This window comes from Bactrocera dorsalis, chromosome 5 (assembly GCF_023373825.1).
Source record: "Bactrocera dorsalis isolate Fly_Bdor chromosome 5, ASM2337382v1, whole genome shotgun sequence".
NCBI classification, from domain to species: domain Eukaryota; kingdom Metazoa; phylum Arthropoda; class Insecta; order Diptera; family Tephritidae; genus Bactrocera; species Bactrocera dorsalis.
Window position 1 is genome coordinate 53,501,969 of NC_064307.1, and position 14,168 is coordinate 53,516,136.

General features: G+C 37.3%; 1 protein-coding gene across 3 annotated transcripts in view; it reads right to left on the reverse strand.

Moving 5' to 3' along the window:
* Window positions 1–14,168, reverse strand: part of LOC105230284 (intermembrane lipid transfer protein Vps13D) — a 33,450-nt gene continuing 19,282 nt past the window's right edge. For 2 of the 3 annotated variants that reach the window (XM_011210978.4, XM_029553099.2), the window contains exons 9-19: window positions 12,825–13,209; window positions 11,943–12,753; window positions 11,639–11,891; window positions 9,289–9,436; window positions 5,329–8,778; window positions 4,114–4,326; window positions 3,173–4,045; window positions 2,266–2,580; window positions 1,702–2,205; window positions 332–1,450; window positions 1–257 (exon numbers count right to left, since the gene is read on the reverse strand). In XM_011210978.4, coding sequence (XP_011209280.2) covers window positions 201–257; window positions 332–1,450; window positions 1,702–2,205; window positions 2,266–2,580; window positions 3,173–4,045; window positions 4,114–4,326; window positions 5,329–8,778; window positions 9,289–9,436; window positions 11,639–11,891; window positions 11,943–12,753; window positions 12,825–13,209 — 8,128 coding nt within the window. In that variant the 3' untranslated portion in view covers window positions 1–200. The remainder of the gene's footprint in view (window positions 258–331; window positions 1,451–1,701; window positions 2,206–2,265; window positions 2,581–3,172; window positions 4,046–4,113; window positions 4,327–5,328; window positions 8,779–9,288; window positions 9,437–11,638; window positions 11,892–11,942; window positions 12,754–12,824; window positions 13,210–14,168) is intronic. The other variant, XM_011210985.4, reaches the window with a different exon arrangement.

The window sequence follows — 14,168 nt, forward strand, 5'->3', positions numbered from 1 at the left end:
TTTAAGGTTAAATTTTGTTTTTGAGTTGAATTTATTTTATAATGCCCACCATTATTTACTAAACTTAAATACTTTTTCGTTAATACAAATTACATCATACATACGTATATACATACATTAAATTAAATATCAGTATCAACACTTAAATCTACAAAACCCTTTATGTACTAAATATAAGCACTAGCAATGATGAACCGCTGTTATTCACTGGGCACAGATTGTTCGCGCTCATCAAACACACTTTTAGCATAGTTAATCTGAAAAATGAAACAAAAATCGATAATTCAAAATGATTCAGTGATTCTTTTATCCAAACCATGGTGGAACTTACACAGCGTGCTGCACGCTCCGCCTCTTCCTCTGTTTGACATTTAACACGAGGTCGTGTGATTTTCGGCAGATTGGTGGATATCTCTATATAAAAGCTAGGTGCATGCTTGCTACCACCCGGCGCCCCTGAGTTCACTACATTTGTAGTCAGTGGATGACAGGAGAGCACTTCGCTCAGGTGACATTCAAACATAATCGTTGGATCTTCATCGCAACGTGAAAATATACGTATGAATTCAGTGGTGACTAATAGGCGTAGTTTAGCGTCTTTATCATTGCACAAATTTGGTTCATAAGACATGAGTTTCTCTGCGAAGTTTCTACGATTTATTATATACAAATATTGTTGGCCCTTCGCCTGTCGATACGAGTAGGCTGGTAGAAGACCACCCGGTGCACCAGTGACACAGCGTGGCAAGCGTTTGCGATCGGGCAGCATCCGTCCCGATGTTTTGCTCGTCTCACGTACAGCGCTCGCTGTTTCCGATGCCAAATCGAGCACACCAATTATGGGTTTCGTTACGGTGCCGACCAGTCCTCTACCGAGGCCACTCAGCAAGCCGGGAAAACCGTCCGATTGCACGCCAGTGTATGTGTGCCGCACAATACTTGTCACGCCACCAAGCAAACCGAAGCCGAGTCCTTTTAGTCCCGCCGCCAGATGATTACCAGAGGTATTCGACTGTATCTCCAGTATGCGTTGACGTGTTTCATTGTCGTGTTCATCGAGCACAACGCGACCCAAACTATCCGATAATGTTTCCGTTAATTTAGCTGTTGAATTGGAAATTCCATGTGTCACATTCTTTACCAGACTCTTTACAGAACCCTCAAATATTAGGCCAGACACACCTTCGGAAAGATCGTTGGCAAAACCAAGCGGATTCCCAAGAAAGTCGACACTACCTAATATCGAAGCCGCATGTCGCTTTATCTGGCTGACAAAGTGGCTCTTGATTGCTTTAAGATATACCTCTAATGGCTCAAAATGATGCTTATCAGAGAACTTGTCGAATTCTATAAGTGCATCCTCGAATTTGACCAAAGTCAAGCCAAGCGATTTCTTCGTTTCGAATAGTTCTGGCGTTAATTTGGATGCCGTAAATACAGAGACACGTACCTGTAAAATGGAAATAAATGCAATATAATTATTTCTAAAAAAAATAATTTAATTTTTTTTAATTTCCCCTCCTGGAATTTTTACGTTTACTTTAGAAGTTTTTTTTCCTCTAATAAAAAGACTTTCAATTTTGGTGATTTAATTCTCGTAACCTCAAAGTTTCATTTTCTCAGTCAAAAGGATTTAATGCTAACTAATCATGTCGACGAACTATGATTTTCTTTTAATTGTAGAATATTTTTTAGAATTACCTGACTTGATCCCAGATTAAGCGATTCAAAGTAAAATCTCCGTGGATTTGTTGATAGCGACATTTCTTCGATATTTTGCAAATCATGATCATATTCCTTATTCGTTTTATATTTATTCAATTTGCCCACGCCACAAAAGTAGGCCGTCTTTAAAATTAGTCGTTCTTCCAGTATCAACACACAAGGATTTATATCAAAGGTAAGATACTCGAATATTATAGCATTCTTATTGGGACTTGGCAAGAGTTTTGCTTTTAAAATTAAAGCGCTACTGGGTAAATTGTCATCATCGTTTGTGCGTACGGTATGTAATAAGACAGGACAAGAGGTATCCAATAGTTGATTGTCGATTTGCAAATCGGCCACTCTAAACTCCAACGATTTGATAAAACGTGTTGAATGCACATCTATCGAAATTGTTTCTAAGGTGATAAAGGCTAGTTCCTCGACAGGTTGACACGTTACCATCGAAATACCCAAACCCTTATGTAAATCAACTTTGATCTAAAATTAAATAAGTTACAATTATACGAAAACGACTATTTGATTTATTTGAGTACTCACTGAAATTTCATCGAACATATTGTCTTTGTGTTCATTCACTGTCATGCGTCTGCTAATCGAAGCATGATTCCAATTCGGATCGGGTGTGAGAGTGACATCCTCTGGCTTCACTTTAACATCGTGTATTTGTACTGTTCGTATGGGTCCATCCATCTTGCTTATTATTTCTAAGTGTCCAGAACCAGGACGTAATTTCTGGATTTCAATACTTTGCTCAAATGGAATAATATCACTACTGGCGACACGTGGACTCGTTTGTATACGTCCGAGTACAATTTCCGATCCCGGACGTAAGCCAAAAACGCCGTTTCGGACCTTAAGGAGACATAATAATAACAACAATATTTATTAATTTTGTAAAAAACGTTCAATATAAAGGTATCACCCCTACGACAGCCGGGTTTCGCTATTTGGATTAGGCACAGATGCCATCAGTACGGCAGGGATTTCCAAATCATATTGGGAATTTTTCTGATCTTACAACAATAATTAGGGTATTCCATCAAACTCATAAATGCCTCATAAAATTCATAAACTCGTAAAATTCTGTGCCTTATAAATGAGCTGTCAAAATTTGTATGAAAAAGAGTTTACGCGTTTCGTATAAAACTATGAGGCAAAATCGACGCGTATTTGCTTCATAAACTGATATTTTACCTATTACGCGGCTTTTATACGTATGAAAAAAAGGAGCGTTCCAAAAAACTAAAGCGTAAATTTTTGAACTTATAAGTTTCTACATTTACGAGTTTGGTGGAATACCCTAAATAATAATAAAGCAACATATAAAGCTATAAAACTAAAGTTCGTTATAAAGAATAAAATGATATCCGAAATATAATAATAAAAATTATAACGTACAAATAGCAATATTGGAAGATAACAAGCGCTCATGATAGTCACTCACCTGCACACACATATTACTATGACACATTAGTCGTCCATTTTCAAAGCGCCATCGCTGCGTGGTTACTCGTTGCTTATTCGGCGGTCTTATGACCAAATTTGTAAAATCATTCGGATTGAGCGCCGTTTCCACATCCAAGACCATACGATAACCAGGCGATTCACTGTATCGACTAAATTCGGTTGGGGGCGAAGAACCTTCGTGCTCCAACTGACCAAAGGAGTTCATCAGCCATAGCTGTGAACGATCACCCGTGCACTTATGCGCCACAATCACCTTTTTATCACGCACAGCTAAAACAAGTTGCTGTCCCTCAATGCCCAATTGTGACATTTCGCTTTCTGTGTAGGCGAATGTCTCCTTAAAAGCGATATAAATGAAATTCGCATACGTTATGCTGGTGGAGTTTTCCATCTTATTGAGTGGAAATTCAATTGTATTGCCTCCAGGCACCTCAATCTGCAGCATGTGTTCACCTAAGGGATCATCCAAAGCGTAAGCTAGCGAGGATTGAGGTCGTACGGTTGAACGCCAATGTGGCTTACAGGCATATTGATAGAAATGTATCATGATTTCTGAATAATTATCGATGCGTATAGGTGGCGGTAAGGTGTGTGCATCGCTGAATAAGAAAAAGTATGTAGCGCCTTTGGAAATCACTTCCAAGCGCAAAAAGAACATTTCACCCAAATCGTTACGTACGTTAATATATATGGAATGTACTTCGTTGATGGGTATGCCATGTGACCAATGACAGAAACTCACATCGCTTATGCGCACACACAATAGCGGCTCTTGTTCGTAGTTAGGCCAGTGGAAGGGGAAATTGCATCCCGGCAGTGCTGATATTATGTGCTCAGCGTTGGCGGAGTCCTAAGGTGAATTAAATAAATTATTAAAACATTATTGAATAAGAGTATTTTAGTTTCGTTTCTACTAACCGGCTTTTTGATATCACATTTTTGCGAAAACTCCAATTTTCTTGTGGATTTATTGTAAAGTTGATAGCGAGGTGATAAAATTATGAAAGTCGTCCATGAATATAAGCCACGACCCCTACGTATGTTTATGCCGATAGCATAACAGCCTTTGTACCTCTCAGCGCGCAATTGCCGTTGAAAAGTTTCTTTGTGTATATTAAAGCTTTTGCACCACTGCGAAAGAAAGAAAAAAACAAGAACAATATGGGGTTATGTTTACGGTTTTTAAAAACGGTCTCCATAAGCCGTCCCTAGATGAAGCTGTAATGTAGTTCTAAAATATATATTTTGTCTATTCATGGGTTAATAACAACACATACCTTAGAAATATGGGTGATATGATCAGAAAGATTCCTGACGAAACCTTTTTTATTGGTTTTTACGTTCCCACGGCAGTCCAATATAAAACGGGTTACCTTTTTTTAATTCTCTTGATTTCCTGACGCTAGAAAATTATAGACTTATCTGCCTACATAATTCTCAACGACAAAAAAGGTCTCTCACAATTCTTTCGTGAAACTAACCGTATTAATGGTTGAAATTTGATTATTATTTTATATATTTTAGTTATGAATTTTATAACACAATGCAAAAATTATCATTATAAATCATTAAATTTCTTAGAAAATCTATGAAACGAGATATATATTTTTAAATACTTGGAAGCGAGATTTTGAGGTTTTCAATACCACATACTTGGATAGACGTTCCTAGAGGTGCATAAGAGCCTATTTTTCAGACTAACAAGGGAAAAAACAAATTGGATTTTTACGCACCCTACTGTACATATAGTACTTGTACATACAGTGTATGTCCACTGACGTTCACTTTACATCTTTAAATTACAGTGTGAATAGACGAAACCGAACAAACCACACCTACTTCCCATATTCACAGCATTTTAAATACCATACGGTTCTTGGTTAATGAAATTATTTATTCCGATTGTCAGTATGTTGCATTACATCTTAAAAATATTTATTGAGTTTATTATCTTGTAAATACTGTTGTTTGTTGAAGATGAAATCGGTCAAAAAACTACCCGCCATATACCTGAATATTTTGAAGCTCTCGATCCTTGAAAGTTCCCTGAGTTATACTGTTCGGTTGCTACCGAACTTATTCCTTCCTTACTTTTTATAGTTATAGTTAGTTATAATTACTAAGAAAACTCACCGGATTATTATTACCATAACTATTGCCCATCCGTATCTCCAGCGATGGTGAACCTTCCTGGTCTGAGAAGGAAAAAAGTAATGGTGAAACAATGCGCGCCTGCTCGTGTTCCTCGAATTGACCAGAACCTAAACGATTTGTGCCTTCTTGTCTATACACCAGCGGCAAACCGGTGCGATTTATAATCCAAATGGGAGCACTGATAAATATCTCCATGCCTTTGCCTTGAAACGATTGTATTGAGACGCGTAAATAAAGCTCACGGTTCAGTATGTCAATCAATTTCAATTTTGGCTCCACAATACCAGTGTGACCCATAGGTATTTTCAACTGACCAGATAACTTGTAATTATCCAAAGTGATGCTCAGCACGAAGGAGTCGCAAGCATTGATCGTATGTATATTTACCACATCCGATGAATTGATTCGACCCTGAATATGACCCGATATTTTGAATAACAAATCACAGGAAAGCATATTTTTCAATTTCAATGGTGGTAGGAGGGTAATCGTATGACCCGGTGTATTAAAATCTCTATTCGGATACTTCACTTTCCGTATTTCGATGAGTATATAGAAGACAGCATTACTCTTGCCGTAACATGTGAAGAGTTCGTTCACAGAGTCTTTGGCGCATGTAGTCCACGAAACGCCGCAGGTACTAAACTCGAATTCATCGCAACGATTACTGCTTGAAATGGCGTTTTTTCTTACGAATACAGTTCTACCTTCGGATGCGTTTTTCATCAATTGATCGGGCGATTTGGTCGGTGAGTAGGGACGAAAAAAAATAAGGGAATCTACCAAACGTAGTGGCACACTTAGTTGCTCACTGGTTCGAAGCACCGATAGTGCAACACTGTCCTCATGCTTTCCCTCCATTTTCAGCAAAATTCTTTCGTTCATATGATTCACCACCGTCAAAGCTGAACGTATTGTTATCATTTTTTGCGCGGAACCGAACATTGAAATGTCGAATACGATGCGTGTACGTTTCTTATACTGCATATCTAGAGTGGAATAACGAAAAAATATGCCTACTTTGTCGATCGAAATTGGACCTATTAGGGTCCAACCTTGAATTTGAACCAAAATCTGATGTGTATTCAATTTGTGCGAATTCATATGTCTAAGCTTAGTTTGTGGACCAAAGTCGAAAGGCAGAATTTCATTCGGTTGCACCGCCAACCAATCGCACATAATATCCGCCTGATTGACCTCGGTACGTGTTATGCCGCCCGGCGAGGAGTATAGGGTCTTGAAGAGTAACGGCTCACCGGTGAGATTCTTCAAAGCAAAGGGCACAAATGGCGAGCGACGCCGAAAGCCCGTTAGCGAGTCAGCATTATTACCCTGCCCATAATAATCTTTAATCCAATTGTTGCGCACAATATCGCAGAGCTCTACGAGGGTTGATGTGATATTGAGCTTGAGCAGCTGTTTGCTGCTCACTTCCATGACCAACATGCGTGGTATCATTACGTTCACTTTCGAGTATTGCCAATGCGCCGAACATTCCCACTGCTCCACAACTGGCTCCCAGCCACTCAGACGCCGATTATAATAATCGCTAGCAAAGATCGTCTCCAGCCGCCCCTCTTGATACAATGGCGTAGTGTAACCAGCATCCACCGGTGATTTAGCATGGTCTAACCGTTGAGCCAAGGTCAACTGGGACAACGCAATCTCCAGCAGCGGCACATCCGCATCCATGCAATCATCAATGACACAAATCGATATGCAACTGGCGCTGATGAGCAGATCGTGCATTTCCAGATATACCTGATCGGTTTTCACATGTTTCTGCTGTAGCAACCAATTTGCAGCATCATTTAAATTATTGTTGTTGACCTCCATGGCTTCCAAGCAATCTTTAGATTTGAAGCCCATTTTGACTAACGGTGCAATCGCTTCGTAGTTCGTATAATTAGCGCGATTGAGCTTGTGTGAGGTCTTTGCTTGATTGGGTATGGACTGCAGCATTTTCGAAAATAATTTCACGTCAGTATACGAGAGACGTATGGAGAGTTCTTTGTGTATGATGATATGGAAACAATTGTTTTTCAATTCCATATTCAGCGAGAAAGGATCGATAATGGAAAGCGCGCTTTGCTCTTCCGCGCCAAGTATGCAGGAGAAGACCTCCAAGTGGTTAACATCAATCGAAACGGGACAAATGTGATGATTGGGTCGATATTGTAGTACGGTGGTATTTTTCAAAATTATTGCATTCGTATCGGCCAATTCGACATTCTCAACGAAAATCAATTCGGAATCAGTGATATTTAAAATTATTTCCGAATCGGTTTTCATTTCGGCTTCGTGCGTCGTTGATGTTTGTTTTAACATTTTATTGCTGCGCCATGAGGATGTCACCGAAGTGGATATTGTGGGTTCTTCTTCGAGAAACTTTTTTATGCTTTCCAAGCAGTCCAGTATGGCCATGATGCGCATATTATTTAATAAAATAATGTATTTCGATGAATTATTGCGTTTTCGACTGTGTATCTCTGCTTGTACGACATTCTTCGAGAGGTTGTCGCGTTTTGGTTTCAAAATGTGTCGGAATACATTTCTCGAAATGTGTTCAGGTCGCGAGTCGAGCACAAGCACTTCGCTGGATACTAAATCGATGTCTTGCGAACCATCATTGAAGGAGTCGATTTGCAAAAATGATTTGATGAAATTTACGCAAGCTAACGGTTTGATTTCATTGTCGTAACTCTGTTGCTCCACCAACGACACGGATACATTTTCCAATTGCAAATTAATAGAGAGTGTATTCCAAGTCGGCAGGTCCAATGCATCAGACGAAGTATATGATTCGCTAGTTGAATTCAATCTATCGACTGATTCGCGGAAATTCTTCGTGTAATTAAGGTACACATCGTCAATCATTTCACCCAAATTGTAGCTAAGAAAACCACGTAATAATTTGTATTGTTGCAGGTTTACAATGCCATTCAATTTGGTTAGCACACCTTTAACCGTTATATCCGGACAATTGTGACTGACCGCCGTGTCGATGTTGCGCTCCACTTGCAGTTTCAGATGACATGTCTCTTTGAAGAGATTATTGCCCAACTTCAATATTGTGAAATTGCCGATATTCACACATTCACTTGGATTATAGTTCAGCGTTTTATTAGTTTTCCAAATGCGTTCGCCTGAAAATAGATTCATATTGACCAAATCGATGTGCATGACATCCAGTATTTCATCCATGCCCTTCTCATCTTGGCGCTTGCTGACGACGTTCGCATCGCTCGCAAAGTGAAATGAGTTTTTCAATGTGAACTCGCCCAGATCGGCCACTATAACCTGTGTGCTATTGTAGCTGAGTGGCAGTAAAACAATGGGTGAAGCAGCGTGCAAACGAAGACCAATTTTGGTTGGTGTCGAATTGATGTCGGCTTGGCTTTCGGACATCTTCATGCGCCTTATGACCGGCTGTAAGGAGAGTGGGTTCATATGAGAAACAAATTTTCTAAAACTTCTAAACAAAATTGAAATATGTCTATGATTTGATAAAGAAACTAACAATACCCATAAAAAAACTTAAAAGCTTTACAGTTTTTGTAAGATAAGACATTTTGAACGAAAGGTATTCTATATATTTAATGTAAAAAACGACGTCAAATTACAGAAAAAAAAGGAAAAATTCTTTAAGTACTGTTGACAGACGTCCTTGAAACTGAAGTTTTCCTATTATTTGTGATGGAGATACACTTTTTGGAAATGTAATTACAATTTGACGCCACAATGGAAATTTTACTGAAAAGTTTTAAAATAAAATAACATCTTGTACAAGAGGCCCGAATTGTTATATCCCTAATGACTATCGAAGAGACAGCGGTTAAAACCTGAACACATACGAAACTTACTAAATGAATAGATCCTACACTTTTAAAACTATACGAACACTTATACAAATGTATTTGCAAATTTCCAATTGCTTACCGACTGTAGCTCCAATAAGTCTTTTAAAAATAAATGAATCTCCATAATAAATCTCTTTGTATGTATATATCGTACTGATGACATTTGTATGCGCAATTTTGCATTCATTTCCAGTGAACGTTGATTTGAATTAACAATCGCATTAAGTCTAGAAGAAAAACATGAATTTAACGGTTTGCTTAGCTTAACCTATAAATTAAAAAAAAATACATTTTAAAAAGACGATTTTTAACAGTTGTGACCTCATCACTATTCGATCAAATTACGGTATATTTGGTTCCCGAGGACAATATAATAAAAAGCTGAAGTCAGCTTAACAATTGTTTAAAACTTCACGTCGACAAAGGCTTGGCTAAGTTCGTATAGAGATCACGAAGTAGAATTAAGTCATAAAAATTATTACTTATCCACGGATGGACATTTTGAACGATCAATGGATTGATAAGTAATAATTTTGTATTTTCACGAGACAGCGGAGTCACTTAATTCTCCATGTTGTTGTTGTAACGAAATCAATAATTTTAAAGAATACTGCCGAGTTGACAGGTTCGGGTTACGTCTTCCCACCGTTTCCTTTTTGTTGCCCTAGGTCTAACCCGATTAAAATAACTCTTTTCTCTCTAAAAACAAAAAAACTATGAAAAAGGTGTGAATGCTTGCTCAAAAATGTAAAAAAAGCTTTTGTTAAGCAAAATTTATTACTTAACTTTAACTTACAGAACTTTTTTAAGGGGTTAGGGGTAGTCAGAGGCACGAAAAAATGAGAATTTTCTTTTTTTGCTATTAAATCATGTTATTTTACAAAAGTAGTAATATGGCATTATTATAGAAATTTCAAAAAAAAAATTTAATTTTCAAAGTTATAGTTGCTTGTGTTGACCCAGTTCCAAAAAGAGGTACTTGCGGTGACAACCATAAGTCCTTGAAGAGTCATCTAAAATCAATCGGACAAAAACAATTAGTTTTATAAATAGATAATCCTGGGCCTGATCGAAGGATTTTATTTTTTTCAAAAATTAACAAAATGGAGGCCTCAGGAATTTTTTTCTAAATTTTTGGGAAAAAATCAACAGTTAATTGGTCTTAAAAAATTAGAAATTTTGAAAAAAAAATCCTTCGATCAGGCCCGAGTTTATCATGTATTCTAAAAGCTGTATAAATTTCATTAAAATCTACTGAGCGGGTTTCGAATTACAGTTGTCACCAGTTCAAAAAACATAGTTTTGAGAAAAACGCGTTTAAAGTTTGCCTCTTTGGTTTGAGTGCCCGAGCTCTCTATGTTATTTGTCGAATAACTCAAAAACTAATTATCGGATCAACGTGAAATTTTCAGAGAATATTTTTAATAAATATATTACACGTAGCGAAAATGCAAAAAAATTAATTTTTTGCAAATTCTAACTACCCTAACTCCTTAATCTAGCGCCCCCTGGTGACGCCATTTATATGTCGACTGGTGCGTTAGAATCTGCCATCTTTATCAATTGTATAGTGAGAATTTCATTGATTGGAAGTGAAGTTATTGCGTTTTAAGTTTCAGTACGTTTGTGTTATCGGTGCGAAAATGAGTTTCAAACAAAGAGTGAACATTAAATTTTGTTTTAAAATTGGTTAAACTTTTACCGAAACGTTTCAATTGATGAAACAAGTTTATGGCGATGATTGCCTATCCCGTAGCAGAGTGCACGAGTGGTTTCAACGTTTTTAAAGTGGTCGTGAGGACATAAATGACGATCAACATGTGGGCCAATTAAAATCTGTGATCACCGGAAATTCCATCGAAACTGTGAGTAAATTCATCAGAAATCATTATTGCAATTCATGGAAACGGATTTGAACATCTCCAAAACATCGATTTATCGCATTTTGACCGAACATTTGGGCTTACGAAAGGTGTATGCATGGTTTGTTCCGCACAAATTGACTGACGAACAAAAATTGCTCAGATCGATCGACGCTTATGACCGATTATTTGACCAAAAATCACAATTTAACCATTAACCCACTCCCCGTATTCACCATGAAAAGAAAACGTTATGCAGACATAGATGTTATTCAAAAGGCTTGCACCGGCATACTGGCGGCCATACCGACCAACTAGCTAAAACACTCGTTCGACATGCTTTTGGACCGTGAAGTAGAGGGAGACTATTTTGAACAAAATAAATTGATTTTGCCGAAAAAAACATTTGTTCTGTTTTTTTAAGTCCTGTTTACTTAGAACGCACCTTGTATTTTCCCTTACTAAACTCAAACATATTATATTGGAAAAAGCTTAGTTATTACATATTCAATCATGGTGTTTTTAAGGAAATATTTCATTTGAATTGTATGTTTTTTAACAACTTACTTTTTATATGAAAAACTTAAAGCCTCCGGACCAGCTGTTGAGAACTTTTCGCGATACAAATCTCCATAATAAGTTAGATCGTAGAGCGAAATAGATTTGAGACGTCCTTCCACCGATTTGATATCTCTGTTGCTTGAAATTTTAAAATGTACGTGTGATATATTTGCTTTGGAGAACTCGACTTCGTTGCGTACTAATATGAGATTTAACGAACGCACCGAAACTTTCAGTTCGCCCCAGGAAATTGGTTCTTCTATTAAAGGTAAATGGTGAGGTTGTATACACATATAGTTACACTACTCACCATCGTTAAGTTCGCTCTTTGCTGGTGTTAAATTCTTCTTTTCGTATGTGGATACGAAGCCGAAAAAATCAAAAATCGTGAACCATCTGCACACAGATATAGTCAAATTTAAACAATTAAAATCGATTGAACTTTTAGTTTGGTTAAATGGTTTGCCATCTAGGCCCACTATCATATGCGTTTGCGATTTGTACGTTACCAACTTATCATCGGACGATCGGGACGTATTACTGCTATTCACAGCCTTTTTCGCAGGCGTCTGAGCCCCAGCCAAAAATGTTGGATAATTTAGCTTGCATGGTATTGAACGTGATGACTCATTTTGTTGTAAATGTATGTTCGTGAGGTTCGGACACGATACGCATTTTTCAGTCTTATAAATTATCTCCTTTTCTGTTGACGTCGAATCGACCATATTACGAAATCGCGAATCCATTGTACATTTGAGATCCTCCATGACGATTGAGCGCAACAATACTTCTAAATTAGTAACATCTTTTTGTTGGTTAAATTGAAAACCAAAATCGCGAAATGTCACATCGATCAGTGAGTTGTTCAATTTATTTTTTAAGTGTATTTGAAATATCGGCACGGAGAAGCTTAAATTTGTTTCAAAGGTCTCCTCAATGTCATAGTTTTCGCTAACTTTGTCCTTAGGCGCGCTGTCCGGTTGATCGATGGATGTTACAATAAACTCATCGGCGTTGCCATTGCCTTTCCATTTTGAATATGTGTTTAGGGTATCGAGTACCTGTTCGTATTGACTGCGTGATAAGGAGACTTGCAAGCATTGAGTGATGCTACCCTCCACCTAAATCGTGATGTTTGAATATTTTTAAGTACTACATGTCTGTTTTAGATATATTAATTTTTCATATTTACGATTAATTTATTTTGCAACGTCCATTGATGCTCCGTTTTGTTTTTGGTTGTGTATTTTGTCAGCTTAAATAACATGGCTGTATCGTGTAGTATTGGCACAGCGTCGGTATTGCATTCATACAACTCATTGACCTTCGGTAGCGCTGAAAAGCCCAACTCCTTACGCTTTGATATATTCAAGGAGAATAAATTTATATTTCTTATATCTATGAAATAATTATCTTTGGCCCACATATATAGGTTATCCGTCGATTTTGATATTGAGATCTCATTATCTTCATGTGCATTATAAGCTGTTATTTTACCTAAATTAGCAACCAAAACGTCTAAGCTATCGCCAGAACGTGGCAAAACCAAAACGGGAGTGTTTAATACTACATCGATACTGAAATGAAAAGTTTTTTGTTATTATTTAGATGTATGAATGTGATTTATTAGTGGCAACTTGAAGAATTTCTATAGGAATAAAATACTGTTTTTTAAACATAAAAATTGGATTTAATCATGTAAATTATTAAGTACTATTTTTTCCGCCGGCTTCGTTCGCATTTAATCCCACGAATACTATAACGTAATGATCATCAAGGTGGTGGTTGTGTTAACCCAAATTTAACAAATCGACGGTGATTTTGCAAAAAAAAAAAGCCTTCGTTAGGACTTAAACGAATAACTGTGCTAATTTTCAGGTCTTTCTGTGCTGTGTTGTGGTTGTTCAGCGAGTACCTAACGAAATATCATTTTATTTTTATACATAAGATATGTAAATATATATATGTATGTACATATATAAATATATGTATATATACCAGAGGACCCGTACACGCTTTACTGTGGCGTATACATAGATGGTACCATCAATATAATTTCTAGTCAGCCCCTACCATTAAAAGATATGTATAAACTGAGGAACTATTACTTAGTTATTGAGATATTAGTTGAAAAAGGTGAAAAGAGCAACGAGAAGAATGAAGGCAGTGAACGCCATAGAGAGCCGAAAACTCTTTGCGAAGTGGGTGCCGCACAAGTTCATAATCCAACAAAAACAATGAATTGCTGATTATGAGGAATTAAAGATAGCCGAATGTTCGAAAAGCTTTCTCCCGATTTTACCCATTATAGATACACTGTTATGTGCAAAACACGTTATTTTATTTTCATTGAGATGCCTAAATGATCAAGAAGATAATTCAATACCTTTCTACAAACGTAAACGTTCATCTAACGAAGAGACCACTGCGTCTTCCTTAAAAAGAATGACACCACCCAACAATGACCTATTAATCTGTCTTCCCCTTGTCCTCAAGGAGAAAAGGTTTTGTCTGCTTAGAATACAGAGAAAGGTGT